This window comes from Salvia miltiorrhiza, chromosome 3 (assembly GCF_028751815.1).
Source record: "Salvia miltiorrhiza cultivar Shanhuang (shh) chromosome 3, IMPLAD_Smil_shh, whole genome shotgun sequence".
Lineage (NCBI taxonomy): Eukaryota > Viridiplantae > Streptophyta > Magnoliopsida > Lamiales > Lamiaceae > Salvia > Salvia miltiorrhiza.
The window spans coordinates 4,939,742-4,959,623 of NC_080389.1; the positions used below are offsets into that span (position 1 = coordinate 4,939,742).

At 35.4% G+C, this 19,882-nt stretch overlaps 2 protein-coding genes across 2 annotated transcripts; one reads left to right on the top strand and one right to left on the bottom strand.

Annotated features, from left to right (window-relative positions):
• The first annotated feature begins 5,249 nt into the window (after positions 1 to 5,249).
• On the top strand, positions 5,250 to 10,709 carry LOC131017142 (probable disease resistance protein At1g58602). The gene is made up of 2 exons (XM_057945879.1): positions 5,250 to 6,520; positions 8,530 to 10,709. Exons 1-2 carry the CDS (start codon positions 5,521 to 5,523, stop codon positions 10,272 to 10,274), a joined length of 2,745 nt encoding a protein of 914 aa, XP_057801862.1. The 5' UTR covers positions 5,250 to 5,520; the 3' UTR covers positions 10,275 to 10,709.
• A 2,269-nt stretch (positions 10,710 to 12,978) lies between these two features.
• On the bottom strand, positions 12,979 to 17,480 carry LOC131017144 (disease resistance protein RPP8-like). Its single transcript, XM_057945880.1, has 3 exons — positions 17,076 to 17,480; positions 15,604 to 16,430; positions 12,979 to 14,874 (listed from the first exon to the last, which is right to left on the bottom strand). Exons 1-3 carry the CDS (start codon positions 17,087 to 17,089, stop codon positions 13,160 to 13,162), a joined length of 2,556 nt encoding a protein of 851 aa, XP_057801863.1. The 5' UTR covers positions 17,090 to 17,480; the 3' UTR covers positions 12,979 to 13,159.
• Between the last annotated feature and the right edge of the window lie 2,402 nt (positions 17,481 to 19,882).

Consider the following 19,882-nt stretch of genomic DNA (forward strand, 5'->3'; position numbering starts at 1 on the left):
TTTCACTTTTCACAACTCCCAATATGATACGATCCGTATCAATGGTGGAGCAATTCGAGTAGCTCAAACTCCAGAATTCAAGAGAGAAGAGAGAGATTTGATAACTATAAACCAAAATATTCATTCATTGCTTGAAAGTTAAGAGATTACATTATTTAAATCTAATGATGAAAACCTAATGGGCTAATGGGCTTGAGCTTAATAGGGCCAAGCTAGGGGATTGGGTTGGGCGTATCATTCCCCACTCCTTCACAATCACCTTGTCCTCAAGGTGAAGCTGTGAAAAATGGCGATGGGGGTACTGCAGATGATTCGGCCCACTAATTGCGAAAACATAACAAAATAGTGCGGCAATAAAAATTGCCCGTCTGTCCTCTTTCGTTGCCTTGCCGTTTGCTTTGTTCTGCTGCTGCCTCTTTGCAGAGCTGCTGCCGTTCACAATCTGCATGTGCATCGCGAGCTGGGTGTCGATAAGAGAGAACACATATTTGTAATCCTCCTCTTCTTCAGCAGCTTTGGCTGCTGCTGCTAATTTCTTATCACGCTTTCTCGTACCACCCCTGCTGCGCTTCTTGGCTTGTGCGTCCTTGTTCTCGTCTTTGTCAAGAGCTTTTACAGCGTGATCAAGAGATTGCTTAGGTGGAAGAACCTTAACAAAATTAGGATCGAGCCTTTCCTGTCCTGACGCACCAAAACCCATTCCTTCGCGGTATCCCATATTAGCCATCATCTGGGAAGCAATGCCACGGGTATGATTCTCCCAAGTCACAAAAACAGCAATATCGGTTTGGACCCCTCTCTGCAACGTTGTGCCTTCCAAAAACCCCAACCCTTGTGGGCTATCATCTTCATCATCACTAGAACCAGATTGCGCCGAACTTAGATCGGACTCTTCTTCATCACTCATTTGGGCATACTCTGTTCCCAACTTTTCTGAACTTCCATCATCTCGAAAAATTACCTCCCCTGTTATGAGACTCTCATCCCAAGAAAACCACATAACCTCCTCTTTATAGACCTCTGCAAGTGCATAGAATTTTAGAATACAACTTCTTCGAGCCATGTCTGCAATCATACAACCAAAGAGAAGTTTGCTCATCTTGTAGGAAGAATTAATCCATAAATCATTTTGGATTATTATCCCCTTCTCATGTTTCCCTGATGGGTCAAAGAATTGCACATATTCACAATCACACACACTAGTAGACTTGTCACTTTGAACTTGTGTTGTGGTATCATTCACATGACCAATCAATCCCCTAACATCATTACTCTTCTGAAAGTACATAGGCATAATTTTTTGGCTCACTGCACTTATTTCAGCTGCGTCTGTAGCTTCTTGAATCTCTAAGCTCACTCCACATGTTTCAGCCTCAGCCTTAGCATCTTGATTCTCTAAGCAGAGTGGTTGTTCAGTTGCATTGACGAAGCACACCATTTCGCTTGCTTCTTTAAATCCTTGTACGATTACTTCATTAACTTCTTGCTCTTGAATTTGGCTCTTCTCTTGTTCTTCAAATTTCGATGATCCAAAGCGAAACTTGATAGCTATCAAGAAGTTGCTCCAAGTCGTTAATAAACAATTCGCCTCCAACCATTGGAACCATGTCAATGCCTCACCTTCTAAGTGATAAAAGACCAACGAAAGTCGCTGCTCACCCGGGACATCGCGAAGAGTGAAGTAGTTATCTATTCGACATGTCCATTCATAAATATCACCATCTTCTCCAAGAAACCTAAGTGAGTTTAGTCCGAAAGCCATCAACACTATCAGATTCTCAAATTCATGTGGTATTATACTCCTAAAATTCCTTCAACAAAACTAATCCAACTATCTCTTCAATGTGTCGCCTGCTCTTCACCAACCACCCATCAACAATTTCAATTTTTTTTTGTTTTTTTTTTCTTCAGTGCATACAAATCTCACCGGCAATTCTACAATCAATTTAACAAATCTCTTACCTAATACTAATACCCCTTCAAAAATACCAACTGATAGGAATCAACCAAAATAGAAGAATCGAGCAACGGGATTTGCAAGCAAGCCAGACAAACTACTGCTCTGCAAACAAAAAGAAATATCGGCAAGTAACCCTGACCTCAATTGTTTCAATTCCTTTCTCTTGTTTCTTGTTCTCCACACTGCAAATAACCCAAATCAATCGTGCCCTCTTCCACTCGGTTTCGCACAATGCCGACAGCTAAACGCAATTTTTTTTTTGATAAAAATTGGATATTCAAGGAGAGATTCTCTCAATGAAAGCACCAATTGATACGATCCGTATCAATGGTGGAGCAATTCGAGTAGCTCAAACTCCAGAATTCAAGAGAGAAGAGAGAGATTTGATAACTATAAACCAAAATATTCATTCATTGCTTGAAAGTTAAGAGATTACATTATTTAAATCTAATGATGAAAACCTAATGGGCTAATGGGCTTGAGCTTAATAGGGCCAAGCTAGGGGATTGGGTTGGGCGTATCACAATATTAGTTATAATACTTTTTCACCACTCCCAATACACTCAACTACCTTTTCTCCACTCTTAATACACTCAATAATATTTTTTCTTAAAACCTGTGTCACTCCCTTTTAGGAAGTTCTTTCATGGACGGAGGGAGTATTAATTTTAATATTTGTATAATTTCATCTTGGTGTATAGACCGGTGTAAGATACTTAAGATTTGACATGTGATATGAGAATATAATGATATCGTGTGTCTAAAATACATAGTGTAAAAAATAAAATTATTTAGGTTTAAGTATGAGACTTAGTCAAGAGCTTTAGGACACAATCAATGTAAATGTGGAACTGTGCGTAGAATACAATAAGAAGAATCTAATGTTAAAAAGGCGTACAAAGGTGTTCTCTCCAATTTTACCGATTTTACTACATTATTGATTATGTTGTTTGTTTACTTATGAAAAGACGTAGAGGTCTATAGTGCAATTGAGTGGAAAGTAATGAATAACAATCTACAAGAGAATCAAGAATTGAATTCTAAAAAAGACTTTCCCAATAACATTATTCCTCTTCACTTCTGAAGAAGGAACGACATATAATGAATTCTCTTTTTGGATGATATGCAACTATAATAATTGTAGCTAGCCATAATAACAATCGGCTTTATGATTTAGAAATTTTTTAAAGAATTAGTAGGGCTATATAAGATGAGAGCAATGTGTCTTTGGTTATTCTTATCTTTTCTCAAGAAGATTAGTTATATATAATGACTATCATATAATTTTAAGGGTCCTAATTGTACATATATTAACTTTTGTTTCATTTTTTTGTATACTTTCTTATACGTACTTGCAAATATTTATTAAAATCAATTATTAACAATTAATAGTGTTATCATTTTTTTTCATATATATTACTGTTTAGATGCTAAATAAGAGATTATACGTGCAACGCACGTAATCTCAGCTAGTAACTCTATGGGTGCATTTACTTTGATGGATAAATTTATCCATAGAGAAAGATGAATAACAAAAATTTATGTCTTTAAATGTCTCTCTTCTTTTCAAACATTTGACACAAAAGTAAACGCAGCCTAAAAAAATTATATCCACTCTTATCATATTATCCTTTGACCTAAGAAAATTAATACTCTAAATAATCCTAATTTTTCTTTTTGGGTGTCAACAAAAAATAGTCCTACTCTATTTATAAACACTACTCCACAATAGATTACCCTCCATATATTAACTTATTTGCTCATTTTACCATATGGTGGGACCATTCCTATCCATGGTAGAAACATCTATCAATTCACAATTCAATTAATTATTATTAATAATATTAACCACTTTTATTAAAACATGCACATGTGTCTCTAGCCTCCAGGACTATTTTTATAGAACGAAGGGAGTATGCTGTATATTTTTACAATTTCAAAAATAAATAGGTCATTATTCCCAACCTCATGACATGCCATAGTCATTCCAAAATAAAATTTCGATCATATTTTTTTTGTTTGGACTTAGATTTTTTTTTTATCTATTTGTGCCCAAAAATTCGTATCGAGATGAACTTCAACTTTGATTCAAATTACTTTTTGTAATTCAGCCAAAATATTTCTGAAAATTTTCTTTAAAGTTCGAAAAAATATCACATTTTACTAGGTATATATATATAAAGTAATTCAAACACAAAACAACTACTCCGTCAAACACTCAATTCCCTAGAAAATTAACATCTTGAAAACATTAAAAACATGAAAAAATAATGGTTGTCTATAATAGCCCCACCTTGAGTACGTTATGATCTGCTAGTGTATAGTTAAGTTGAGATACAATTCATTCATTATGTATAAAGCAGTAACCAAGTACAGTAAAAATAGATGATATATAGCTACAGCAAGCTAGGTATATTTTTTAGCACCCAGAAGACTGAGATCAACTTCAAATAATGCTATATGCAATAAAAATAACTAACTAAGAGGGTGTTTGACTGAGCTTATAAGCTCTTTCAAAGTGTTTGGCAAAATAAGCTCCCAATTAATTTATAATCTCCAAAAATAAGCTCCAAGAACTTATAAGCTCCCCAAAAAATAAGTTCCTCTACCCCAACTTATTTTTTTATAATCTCATATGCAACAATCATTTTACAAATATTTTTCAACTATAATTTATTATTTTCATTATATATCATTCAAGTTCATTTTTTTCGATTTTCTCTCTCTAACAAAAAATTCTCTCTCTAGCTTATAAGCTCAATTATCCAAATACTTTGACAACTTATAAGTTCTTAAAAATTACATCTTATAAGCTCTTGAAACATCTTATAAGCTCCAAGAACTTATAAGCTCTTTAAAATAAGCTTAGCCAAACACCCTCAAGTTCCCTTTTAGCACCTTGATTGTCATTTATGAGTGTATATTTTTTGCCTTTGGTGATTATGTTTGGATAACCTTCTTTCGGTTAAAACTTTGTTAGCTAAACTTCTTATCAGGTTAATTCAACACATGATATTAAAATGTCTAACAGAAAAGGAAACTGTCTTGTGTAATAATGTATTCATATCATAACTAGATTATCTCTATTAATAACATTAATGAACTCTTATCGGCTTAAAGCCTCTTACTTTGACCATTTCATTGTGCCAGCTAATGATGAATTACCTCATCATTTTTTAAACCATATATCATTGAGTTTTCGTCGGAGTGGTTGAGAAATGGTGTGAAGAGTTGCTGCCCTGACATTAAATAAGTACTAATCTAAATTCCCTTTGAATGAGTGGAATAATGAAGGAGAATTGTTGAATGAAGAAAAAAGAAGATAAGGTAGAGTCAAAACAAGGGGAATTAATAAGATAATGTGGCTAAACTGCTTCATGCTTTTCCACAAACGAAAGTCAAACTTCTCCTAATTTCTCTGTTCCATAATCCAAATCCTTCACAATCTGGATTGAAGAATTTGTATTCGTGAAAACAAGCTCTTTATCCTTATTCTTCTGTATATACTCTCACCAGTAGTAAATCAAATAGCGAAGAAATTTGAGATTGGGATTGTTGCAATGGCAGAAGCAGTGGTGACAATTGCTCTAGCAACCTTGCGTGATTTGTTATTGGAACAAGGAAGGTCTTTACCTGGTGTGGGCGATGAACTGAGGGAGCTCGAGACGCAGCTCAAAGAGATGAAGTGTCTCCTCGAAGATGCTGACAGGAGGCGACATGAAAGCAGAACTATTTTGAATTGGATCTCGGATATCAGAGATCTTGCGTACAGAGCCGAAGCTGCCATTGAAAGACACGCAGCTTATCAAGCGTCTTCAAGGAGAAGACGAGGCCTCCGACAGCTCAGCCGTAGTTTGAAACAATACAAGTTGCTCCACCAATTGGGCTCGGAGATTTCACCGATCAAATCCTGCCTTGAAAGGATAAACAAGGAAATGTTAGAAAGTGGCATAAAGAAGAGCATCATCAACAATCAAGATGAAGGGGCCAACAACAGGGCAAGGAAGACTTTCCCCGAATTTGAGATCGGGGACTGTTTTGTGGGGATGGAGAATGAGCTGAAGCAGCTTGGTGATCTCCTAAGGCAAGACAAAGAGGGTAGAGTTATTTCAGTGTGGGGAATGGGGGGATCAGGCAAGACCACCATTGCCAAAAAGCTCTACAACGAGAGCAGCTTTGATCGTTCGGCATGGGTTTGCATCACTCAACAATGTCAGTTTCGATCAGTTTGGGAGGATGTTCTCAAGCAGCTAGAGCATCAAAACAGGAAGGCTGTGAGCGATGTTGCAAGTCTTAACGAGTCGGAGTTGAAGGAGCGACTATGCGAGATACAAAGAGAGAAGCGATGTCTCATTGTTTTGGACGATCTTTGGGAATCTTCTGACTGGGATATGTTGAAGCATCCATTCCTTGTCCATGATTTGCAGAGCAAAATCTTGGTTACTACACGGGAGCGAAAGGTTGCAGAGATTGGATTCCCATTAGAACTTGGACGTCTAAACGTGGAACATGCTTTGGAACTACTTAAGAAGAAAGCCTTTCCCCGTGCCAACATTACAGGTCAGTTCATATATATATATATATATATATATATATATATATATATATAGGGAAGGGCTAAAATAAGAGCATTTCTTAAGGTATAAAATAAGAATCATTTGCAGCCCTTAGATCATCAAGATCTACGATTGATTCATAATCCTGTTGGATGGATTTATGGTCCTGAGTTCGAATCCCAAAGGTAGCAAAAATTTATTTTACACAATTCATACCTTTATGCAGCGAATTCATACGTGTTTAACATGAAATTCATACATTAAAAGTTGCTCTTATTTCTTATTTTAAGATGTGCTCTCACGGTAGCCCACCCATATATATAGGGTGAAGTTCTATGGAGACCACACTCTTATATAGAGAATGAAGACCAAATCTTGTGCGTCGATCTTGCTTAATCTAACGGTGATCATTCGTCCATTAATTATTGTAATTTTTCCATATTTATTTATTTCCCTAATTACAACTAATCAAATCTTTTATTTATGCTCAAATCTCTCCCTCACTGTTCCGTCCCTCTGTCCAAACTCACGCTCTCTGTCTCTCCCACGCGTTCGTAGAAAATACTAATGAACATACTAATGTTCGTTGATATGTTCGTAGAAAAACAAACGAACATACTAATGTTCACATAGAAAATACTAATGAATGTACTAATGTTCGTTGCTATGTTCGTAGAAAATTTAGTATGTTCGTTTGTTTTTCTACGAACATATCAACGAACATCAGTATGTTCATCAGTATTTTCTACGAACGTGTGGGAGAGAGAGAGAGCGTGAGTTTAGAGAGAGGGACGGAACAATGAGGGAGAGATTTGAGCATAAATAAAAGATTTGATTAGTTGTAATTAGGGAAATAAATAAATATGAAAAAATTACAATAATTAATGGACGAATGATCACCGTTAGATTAAGCAAGATCGACGCACAAGATTTGGTCTTCATTCTCTATATAAGAAGTGGTCTCCATAGAACTCCACCCTATATATATATATATATAGGAGCGCGCTCCAGTGAGACCCCCTATTTTTCGTGTAACATGAGTACAATGAATAAGACATATAATTCTAATGAACAAAACGTATATCTAATGAACAAGATGTATATACTGATGAAAAATTAAATTTAAAAAATTCGTAATGAATAAGACATATAAACTGATGAACATGGCCGTATATACTGATGAACAATGCAGTATATACTGATGAATAACAAAATTTAAAATATTCTGCTCTCTCCAGGATTCGAACCCTGCGAAAAAAAATCACCCTCCAGATACAATATCAGTCATAGGATTGACAAAATAAACGCACCAGATCGTGCCCTAGATCTCACTAAAATTAGGGGGTCTCATTGGAGCGATCCCCTATATATCATTGTTCATCAGTATATACGGCCATGTTCATCAGTTTATATGTCTTATTCATTACGAATTTTTTAAATTTAATTTTTCATCAGTATATACATCTTGTTCATTAGATATACGTTTTGTTCATTAGTATTATATGTCTTATTCATTGTACTCATGTTACACGAAAAATAGGGGGTCTCACTGGAGCGCGCCTCTATATATATATATATATATATATATATATATATATATATATATATATATATAGGGTGCGGTTATAATGAGAACCACAATTATCGTGAGAACATAAGAACCAATAAAATTACTGCATCTGCTATACAAATTAATGCATCCGCTATTAAATTTAATGCATCCGAAAAAAATAATTTTTTTGCTCCCTTCAGGAGTCGAACCCAGCACCTGCATCAATCCACCAAGATGATGCATCCACCGTAGATCTTGATGATCGAATGGCTTAAAATGGTTCTCCGTTCTTATTTTATTAGTGGTTCTTATTTGAACCTCTCCCTATATATATATATATATATATATATATATAATTATTGCATCACCAAATTTGGATGGGATGGAGTGTCTTAAACTAAAATTGTGTAATGTGGCAGCGTATAAAAACTAATCATTTTTACTATTTCAATTGAATACAGATTTTGCATTGGAAGAAAATTTTGAGAAAATTGGGAAAAAAATGGTGGAGAAATGTGGGTATTTGCCATTGGCAATTTCTTTACTGGGCGGGGTTTTGAGAATGAAAAATTCAATGAAGGAGTGGGAGTTAGTAAATGAGGATATCAAAGAATTCATATATAGAGATGAGAAGGAGATTGATAGAGTGCTAAATTTAAGCTATGAAAGTCTACCTTATTATTTGAAGCCTTGTTTTCTCTATCTGGGTATATTTGAAGAGGACGAAGATATAGATGTTGACGATCTATATAGTAGATGGATAGCACAAGGCATGATTTCATCTGAGAATATTCAAGACAAGGATAAAACTTTGATTGAAATTGCCGAGCTCTACTTGGGTGAGTTGGCCTCCAGGTCCATAGTCCAAGTCGAAATTTACAATGGTGTCACACCTACAATAAAATATAAGACGTGCAAACTTCATGATGTTGTAAGAGAACTATGTTTGAAACTGGGGAAAATGGAGGATTTTGGTGTGTTGAGTTTTGAGTATCAAACTGGGAAACTTAGTGCAATCCTGCGACATATGAAAATACGACATTTGGCTATCCATTTCAGAAAAGAAGTCCAAGTCGAACCTGACGAGCTTGGAGAAGATAGTAGCAAACATTTAAGGTCTCTTCACATGTTCAATCAAAGAATTTCTGTTGAATTTCCCCCACAAAGTATTGTTGATTTCCAGAAATTCAAACTATTGAGAGATCTAATTATGGTGGGATTCAAATTCAGAGGAAGAAAGTTACCGAAAGGAATCACTAATCTTGTTCACTTGAGACGTTTGCGTTTACAACAATGTGAATTCGATAAGCTACCATCGTCCATAAAGAATTTGGTGTACATGGATACCCTTGATTTAAGTCGTTCGAGGAATGTTGAAGTACCAAATGTTTTCAAGGAGATGCTATGTTTAAAACACTTATTTCTTCCCGATTATGAGAAGGAAAATATTGGAAGTTATCGATTAACCATGGACAAAGGAGTGGTTGAGTTGGAGAGCCTATGTCAGTTGGATAGTAGAGTGCATGAATTAAAATGCATCAATAGAATGAAGAATCTGCGACGTTTTGAAGCACGCATACATGACAATGAAAGCTTGTCAGCCATCATCGACGCCATTGCTACTATGGACAAGTTAGTGCATTGTATGTTTGATATCAGAGAGGATTGCGAGTTAGGAACAAATGAAGGAGTGTTGAAAAAGGCATTGACATGTCCCAATCTTCATGTCTTGTCGATTACAGTTAAGTTAGGGAAGGTATTGGTGGATTGCGAGCTTGACTTCATGAGCTCAAAACTTACGCATTTGCACCTGTTAGAATGTGAGATTGAGGATGATCCAATGGGGATACTAGGGAAGCTTCCTTGCTTAACATATTTGTATTTAGGGAGGAAATCATTTGTCGGGGAGGAGATGACGTGTCCATCAAATACTTTTCCTCGACTCGAGATGCTTGTGCTATCTCAATTAACAAAGTTGAGGGGCTGGCAAGTAGATGCAGGAGCCATGCCCCTTCTCTCTCAATTACAGATCTATAGGTGTTTAAGTTTGAAGATGCTTCCAGATGGATTGAGTAGCATTTCTACTCTTCGAAAACTGGTGATCTATGGAATGCTGGAATTGGGGAAGAGGGTATCATCAGCATCAGGAGAGGATTTCCACAAAGTCGCCCATGTCCCTTCAATTATCATCCAAGACGATGGCTAGTCTAGTCTCAACCTGGGTAATGCTTGCACTAATCTCATTCTCAATTCCCAATTTTTCCGTTTGAACTGTAGTTTTTTTGTGTTTGGTTTGGATTATAAGATTGATAGGATTGGAAGGGTGATTAAATAATCCAAACAATCACTCATTTGGGTGATCAGATACAGGCCAAGTTATCAATCACGGGCTCAATCATGCAAACCAAACACTTGATTAAAGTGGATTATTTTATCAATCATGCCTTATCACTCAAACCAAACGCCTCCTAAAAGATAAGTACTTCGATTTTAATAAAGCTCAATCTAAGCATGTCTCTGTTTTTTTTTTTTTGCTTTAATCACTTTTTGAAATAATTGTGTATATATTTCTTTTGTATGTGGCTTCATGCCTGACATTCTTTATAATATTAATCCGATTGAATTTGGTAATTCTGGACAAGTTATTCTGGAGTTGTTTTGGTGAGATTCGACCCTGAGTCTTTGTTTGTAGTTTCTGGAGATTTTAAGCTTTATTTATGTTGTTGAATTGTGTTTTTTGTTGCTTGGTTGCTTACAATCTGACCTAATGGTAAAAACAGGACTGTGACTTTCAATATTTTCAGAAAGAGGACTATATGTTACGAAGTTTAAAAATGAGGACTATAACTTTCATTTTTTATAATTACACTCTTATTTAACACATCAAAATAAGGACTATAGCTTTCATCACGACACGAAATAAGAGTATAAACAATGCCTGTGATGGGAAAAAAGCTGCGTTTTGGGACGAAGTTTGCAGGTGGGTTTTGATGAATCGGTCGCTTCCAGTCAAACAATGCCATGATTTCGAAACACATCGGAATTTCAAGAGCTATGTCACCGGAAGTCTTGACAGTATTTCTTCAACTCTTTTGTTAGCTGACACGAGAGTAAAACACAGAAGATAAATAGGAAAAATTATGGAAATTTTATTTCTAAAAATAATCAAAATTTATCTCAAAACTCAAACCTTTGTATTTAAAGGTTGAAACAAACGCTAAACTATTCCAACACAACTAGGAAACCAAAACTAAATAGGAAAAAAATATTAAAATTAAGATAAGAGATATGCATCAGATATTTACAGTAAATCAAATATGTTCCGTATTTAAATGTCGAAACAAATCCTAAACTATTCTAACACAGTTACACAACTAGGAAACCAAAACTAAATAGGAAAAAATATTAAAATTAAGATAAGAGATATGCATCAGATATTTACTGTATATCAAATACGTTCTGTATTTAAAGGTCGAAACAAATCCTAAACTATTCTAACACACTTACACAACTAGGAAACCAAAACTAAATAGGATAAACTATTTTGATATCACTGTTGTAGGTTTGTAAGTTGAACTAGCTTTTTCCTATTTTGATATCACAGTTACACAACTAGGAAACCTTTTTTTTTCTTTTTCTTTTCTTTTCTTTTCTTTTCTTTTCTTTTCTAGTTGCTTGTTATGCTATTTACTGTTTATATATCCTTACATAACTATGAAAGGGTTGGTTTTGCATGCACCCGGTCGCATAGTATGCGATCGGTTACTTTTAATAGGCATAAGAGTATATTTTTTTCGCACAAAATGTATACTTATGTAATAGTACAAGTTCTCATGCATTAATAAAAGTAACACTTATCGTGAATAAATGTAATACTTTATAAATATTACATTTTATTGTAACAATAATTACTTTTTGTTACGCCAATGATTACTTGACCAAATAGTTAAGAATATAAGTATTAATGAGTGAAAAATAACTAAAAGTAAAAGTTCTTATGAATAAAAGTAAACATTATTGTGAAGAAATATAAACTTAATTTCAAACCGGTCGCATACTATGTGACTGGGTGTACCTAATAATTTTCGACTATGAAAAAGTATTTCAATAAATGTTTTATTATATAAGTGGGATATTTTTTATTGGGAAATTATATTTTTCTCATTTTAGACATTTTGAAAATTCTACTTTCCCCAAAAATAAAGAGAAATGAGTTTACGTTTGAATTGTGTTTGAGACGAGTACGAGATTATAGATTTTACATTGATGTGGATGGTTTAACTATACTAGTCTGATCATTGTTTTGGTTTATCGTCTTGTTTAATTTAACCACCATCAACTATTTCAGATAGTATTTCTAGGTGACTCGAACATTTGATCAAATAGTTAGATGGGAAACGTCTTACCAACATACTACAATTCATCGTCCACAAATTAAAGATTACAAAAAATTAAAATCTCACATATATTTTTATTTATGCTATGTATTATTAATATTTAAATAATTTCATGATGCTAATTGCCAGGATAAGATTAAATATGGGGAAAATTGCATATAAATACACAAACTTTGCTTAAAATCCATATCTGACGTGAAGTTAGGATGCTACAATTAAACACACCAACTTTATAAGTTGTTCAATTTTGACGCCGATTTCATTTTTCTCAAATTTTAAAATGACGTAGCTCATACGTGGCTCGCCGGCACACGCCTTTTAGTTCGCCGGACAAATAACAAAACGAAATGGAATGAAATCCTAACTTCACGTCATTTTTTTCGATCATCAGAAATAAAATCGGCGTCAAAATTGAACAACTTACAAAGTTGGTGTATTTAATTGTAAAATCTCAACTTCACGTCAAATATGAATTTTAATTTGAGCAAAGTTTATGTATTTACATGCATGCAATTTTCCCTTAAATATGTCACATGTTAGGCATTATACAACAATTGTTTGTGAAAACGGTGAATAAAGTTGTCTGCAAACAAACAACATCAAAGAGGGAATTCAAGGAACAAAAATTTACAGAATATCCAATCAAAAGCCAACAAACAAAACATATCAACTTAAATTATGCTGACAATCACGCTTATGGATTGATATCCACAACCCTCATGTTGGAGCTCATGCCTGACCTCCTGATCTTTGTTGCAATGATTTTGGTCGTCACCATCTTTAACCCTCGCACATGTCTTATCGATTCTGGAAGGGTCTCCAGATTCGGACAATTCTTGATTTCTAATTTCTTAAGCGAAAGCGCTAGGCCGTTTTCAACTCGTACATTTCTCAGATTCCACAACTCTTCGATGCACATGAGTTCGAGGCTGGGAATATACCCGCACACGATCACCATTTCTTGACCAATGTATGCGTTCCGCAACTTGAGGTGTTTTAACTTGGGCAGCTTCTCTAGTAGTGGCATGGGGTCTTCTTCAAGACAGCTATTAACCAACTTCAAGGATTCAAGATTTGAAGGGAAACTATTTGGTAACCTGGCAAGGAGTCCATCCAATTTGAGTGTCTGAAGCTTTTGTAGAATACCAAGATTGTCCAAACAAGGCATGCTTCTGAAACGAAACCCCTTTAATATTAGGTTTTTGAGGTTCCTCAACCGAGCTAATGAAGCAAAGAGTTTGCTTGCATCCGTGTTTGCATTCATTTCTTCGATACCCAGTTTGCGAAGCTGATACAACATTTTCAATCCTGAGAGACCATATGTCCAATTATCAACTGAGATGTAAGTTAAGGTCTCGAGATTCTGTAGCGCATCTATCTTCAAAGGCTTGCGGCAAATGACATGAGACAAGTAGAGGTGGCGAAGGCTACGCATTTCCCATATAATATCTGGCACCTCCATCATGAAGTTTTGAGCTATGTCAAGAACTTGAAGTTCTTTCAAGCGCCCCAACAAGTTTGGGAGCTCTTGAATGTGATTGTTTCTCAACCCCAAGTATCTTAGTTTAATCAATGTGCCAATACTCTCCGGTAAATTCTTCAGCCCAAAATCTTCCCAGTCAAGTATCTTAAGTAGTTCAAAACTCTTCCAATAGGAGGGACTAGTGTCGAAGTAGCCACCTCCATGGAAGAAGAGAGAAACAAGATGTTTATCTTGATCCGTGGAGTAGTTGAACTTGTCTCGACTACAAATGATAACACGATGGAGTCGAGGACTCTGATAGGGTCGATTATTTCCATTGCTTCTTAGGATTTCCAAACCTATTTCCTCCTCTGCTTTTTTGATGGATAACTTGTGTAGTATAGCATTCATGTGATACCTTGTGTCCTTATCCTTGCACTCAATAAAAGAATCATCAACTAAATCTTTTGAATGGTATTTAGCAAAATTTTCTGAACCTCCTGCAGCAACCCAAATCTGGTCCAACTTTTCTTGCCTCATGGTTGTATTTTCCTTATAGAAGGCCATCTGTAAGAACAATGGCTTCACCTTTTCATCTAATTTATGATAAAACAAATCCAATTTCTCCAAAGTTGAACCCAAATCAAATGATTCAAAAAGTTCTTCCCATTCAATCCCTAAACATCTCTTCTTTGCTAACTGTTTTCCCACCTCTTTTATAGCTAATGGAAGACCGCAACAATATTTGGTCAACATCTCTTTTCCTTTCTTCTCCAACTCCTTTGGGAATTTGTACTCATTTTTCAATTCATTGCCACAGTTTATTGTTTGTAAAAACAATTGCCAGCTCTTATTAGAATCCAAAAATTCCATATCATAAACTTCATCAGGGTAGATTGAATTTATATTTGTCGTGTGACTTGTGATCACCAATCTACTTTCTCTGCCTACTACATAAGAACGATACATGAAGAGTGTTGTTAACAAAAATTTTACGACGAATAAATCCCCGAATTGAAATCCCTTTCAAAGTCATGTCAAGCTAAAAAACCAATTAAGCTAAAATTTAGGACTTTGAAAAAGTTTGAAAAACAAGCTAAAATATTGCACAAATTGAAACTAAAACAATGCAAAAAAAAAAAAAAAAAATTACACATCACTCTCTTCGAAAATTTATGAAAACTTGATATTTTAGTTTCGTAAAAAAATCATATCAAATTGAAAGTTTATATATTTTCAAACCAAATTCAAAGTTTATACATTTAGGGTGCGTTCTCTTTGATTGTAAATTTATCATGTAAAAATGAAGGATAAACAAAATTTCACCATTTAAATCCTTCTTTTCTTTTCCTACTTGACCCTTACTCATTCCTCATTTACACTATAAATGAAGGAAAATATTATCACACCATTTTTGGATGGATAATATTATCCCTCCTTTGTAGTGTAAATGAGGAATGAGTAAGGGTCAAGTAGGAAATATGGGAAAATAAATGAAGGATTTAAAGAGTGAAATTTTATTAATACTTCATTTTCACATGATAAATTTACAACCAAAGAGAACGCACCCTTAACATAAATCAATGAACTAGACAAATGTATCCCTTCAACCGTTATTAATAGGAAAAAAGTAAAGAAATCAAAGGACTAGATAAGTAAAAGATATGTGGGCATACCTTCACGTGGAAGAGCTTCCAAGATAGATGTCAAGTACATTCTTTTTGGCATGTCGTCAAGAACTATGAGATATCGCATTCCTTTTAGGTATCGGTGAAGCATTTGTTGGAGACTGCGGTTGTCTGCACGCTCCATTTTTTCCAACAACGAATCTCTTCTTTCCAGTTCCTCACTCTCCACTACCTGTTGTATTAGTTTCATAAGTATCTCTTTAATAGTTAGGTCAGTAACACACAACCAAACACGGCGATCAAATCGGGCAACGACGTCCGAATGGTTGTATAATTGTCTGGCAAGAAGTGTCTTCCCAATACCAGACATGCCTTTCAGAAGCAGAGTCGAACGACGTGTTTCCTCGTGGAGGATCCTCGTGCGAAGCAGCTTTTCCACAGCATCCACCAATCCCACCACATCTTCATCTTCATCTTCATCTTCTCCGACATTTCCTGAGTCTGTCTCCATCCCCAATTTAAGTAAGCTCTTTTTGATTTCTCTGATCCACTGTAGGGCAGGATGAATCTCAGAGAAGTATTTGTTGATAGTGTCGAGGGTAACTCGAACCATCTCGACAACGTCGCATACGAGATAATTGAGGCGTCTCCCCTCTCCCAATTTCTGGTCTCTCATTATATCCACAATCATTCTCAGCTCATTTATCATTTCTGTTTCCTTCTCGGCTTTCAATTTCCTTTCGCCGACGCTGTACTCAGGGGAGCACGTTAGCAACATGCAAGTGATCCAACAGTTTGAACTTTCTTGCCGACGTTCCAACTTTTGCATCATCGATAAGATAAGGGCCTCTGCCATGCTTCTTTGTTCGACCAAACTGCATTCACAGCCCCGAATTAATTATTTCTCAACACATAAGGCATTCATCAATCTATTACGGAGGCAGGGATTTTTTAGGACAATAACTTATATTGATTTGGAAATTAGGACAAAAACTTTCGGACTTGTAAAAATAGGACACTATTTTTTTTTAGAGTAAAATAGGACACTAATTAATAAAGCGTCGTAAAAATAGGACATTTCTCGACTGATAATTGGCCGAAAAATGTCCTGCGGATGCAACATTTATTAATTAGTGTCCTATTTTACTCTAAAAAAAATTAGTGTCCTATTTTTACAAGTTCGAAAGTTGTTGTCCTAATTTCCTAATCAATCTAAGTTACTGTCCTAAAAAACCCTCGAACTCATCTATTACGAATTGTAGTTCCTCAATCTATCACGAATTGTTCCTCGTAAATGATGAATAAATGATGGAGACATAATTTTTGTTCCTCAATCTATAATGAATTGTTGTCATTTCTCTTCGTATTTTGCATGTGACTGCGTGTTTATGCCCTAGTATTGAGATTTACGACTCCCAATATATCACATTTTCACCACTCTCAATATTCTCAAAAAAAAAAAAAAAAAAAAAAAACAAGATATCAAAATTAGAGGTTACAAGAATTGAAATACTTGTTACCTGTTCATCATCATATTCCAAAAGAACTCTGTGTTTAAAGAGCTAGTAACATATTCGGGCTCTGCCAAAGATTTCAAAAATCAAACTTTTCGATATGAAAACATCATAATCATATATTCATATGAATTTTAGAATTATTCAATATCCCTCTCAAAGAAAAAATTAAAAAATTAATTCAAACATCATAATCATATTCCAAAAGAACTCTTTGTTTAAAGAGCTAGTAACATATTCCGGCTGCTCGCGTCAAATTCACGGCACTGGAAAAATTTTAAAGATTGAGTATTCCGTTGTCAATAACTTTAGGGTGAGACATTTTTGAAAACACGCTAAAATAATAGGACGTTTTTGAGACATTAACTCTGTAAAAATTATTCAAATCTCCTTCTAAAAATAAATAAAAGAATTCAAATCTATGTGGAAGGAAATTACCGTTGCGTGATTCTTCTTCTTCTTTCTTTTAGTCTTTGCTCGTCTCGATCTTCCGATACCCTTTCTTCTTATCTTTCAAGTCAAAACAAAGTTGCAAGAGATAATTAAATTAAACATACAAAGAGGAAAGTTGGAGTTTGTTTCATGTTGTGATAGTATTTGCAAAAAAATTCGTAATAATGTAGAGTCAGAATTAAAATAGAAGGCATAAAGGGGATGCAAGCAGATGCAGCCAGTTGATCTTATTATAAGTAAATTAATTGTTTTCTATTTCCCATCAGAAGCAGCGTGCACGTTACCCCTTCACCCCACATGCTTCGTGCTAATTTGTCAACAAATTATTTTAAGGATATCGTAACCATTATTTGTTTAATCGAAAGTCAACCTAATTACAAATAGTTAATTAATACTTCTTCCATCCTATAAGAAAGTATCACATTTTAATTTTCATTAGTCCCAGTATCACTTTCATTTTGGGACATAGTCTTACTTTATCTTTTTAACCACAATCACTCATTTCTATATAACTCAACAACTAATTCAACCACAACCATTCATTTTTCACTCAACACATTATTTACTGATCTTTTTTCTTAAAATCTGTGTCATTCAATATATGATACTCTCTTACGAAACGGATGGAGTACTAATTACAGAGACAGATTGTTGTTGTATATTACACATTATTTACCAACTAGTTGGCCTTACTTGGGATCAGTTCAAAGCAGCTCTTTGTAAGAAGTATGTACCACGGAGCTATCGAAAAAAGAAAGAAATGGAGTTTGTTAGTCTGAAGCAAGGCAATAAGACTCTAGCCGAATACGACCGACAGTTTTGATGCTTAATAACTTAATCATACTTTATACATTTGAAAAGTAAGCCCACCTGGTTAGGTAAAGCCTAAAGATCATAATCACATAAACTTGTCATGGAAAAACAGCGCTAGCTAATCCCCTTGGTGCACAAAAGCCTACAAGAAATTCTATTCTTAATAGGTCTGGTGAAGCTAACTTAATATCTTAGTGAGTGTGCTTAACATTCCTAATTCATCACACCGTGTTTTCAAATTTAAAAAAATAAATAATTGAATATTAAATTCTCGGCTAAGGACACCAACAATATCCTTGCTCGACTTTTCTTTGATGCTTGGATTTATTAAAACTAATTTAAAATCATAAATGCTTTCATTTGCAAAAATATGCATAATGCAAATCATGTCGTGCTTAAACATATAATAAGTAATTACTTAAAATATGCACATAATAATAATAATAATAATAATAATAATAATAATAATAATAATAATAATAATAATAATAATAATAATATTCAGTTTCAATTAAATAAGTAAACCCAAATTAGAGTCTAATTAAATAAATTAAATAAGTGTCCCATTTCCCATTCATGAAAAATCTGCAGCCCAAATTAATATAAGGCAGCCCATTAATAAGCATGCAGAGGCCCGGACATCAAATAAAAATCGCAGCCCAATCTCATTAAAAGAAAAGCCCAACACTTGAGCCTAACTAAAACCTATCTACCCTTCTTCAATTGACTCACGCACACACAGTCCAGACCCACTCACGCGAACACACACTGCGCGCAGCGGCGCCCCTCTCCCTTTCCTCATCGGCGTCGCCGGCTCTCCGGCGAAGCCGCGCCTCTCCCCTCGTCCCACTGATTTCTCTCTATCTCTCATGTTTTACCTCGCACGCACAGACACTGACTCACAACCTCCTCCTTTCTCCGATCTCTCCCTCTTCTCAGACGATAGCAGCCGCCGGCCGCCACCGCCGCTTCTCCCTTCATCTCTGTTAGTTTCGAATCGAGTTTTGTGTTTTGCTCTTTCTTCACTTTGTGTTTGTAGGTGTTTTGACCAAGTCAAGAGATGGAAATCGTGAAGGTTGAAGGAGGAAAAGAAGGAACGAATTCTGTTGAGAGAAGGAAGGAGCAAGAGAAGATAAGGAGAGCCACACTTTCAATTGGTATCAGAGCCAACACTCGATACACTGAGTGTGATCCTTGGTGTTGTTACAACAATTATCGTCACAGTTGTTACAACAGTTGTTCCCACATGGAGCCGTTTGGTGTTATGCGTCCTCCTATCCTTGATGGTGCAAACTACTCGGCCTGGAGGATAAGAATCCGGCAGTACATCAAGGCTATCGATCTTAAAGCCTGGCACTGCGTCGAAGAAGGGTGGTCTGCTCCCAAGACCACTGATGCCCATGGTGATGTGATCTTGACACCACCTGCTCAATGGAGTCGAGCTGAGTTCGAGGAGGCAAATTTTAACGAAAAGGCTATGCATGCTATCTATTCTTTCGTGGACATGAACATGTTCAATCTCATCAAGAATAGCACGTCGGCCAAGG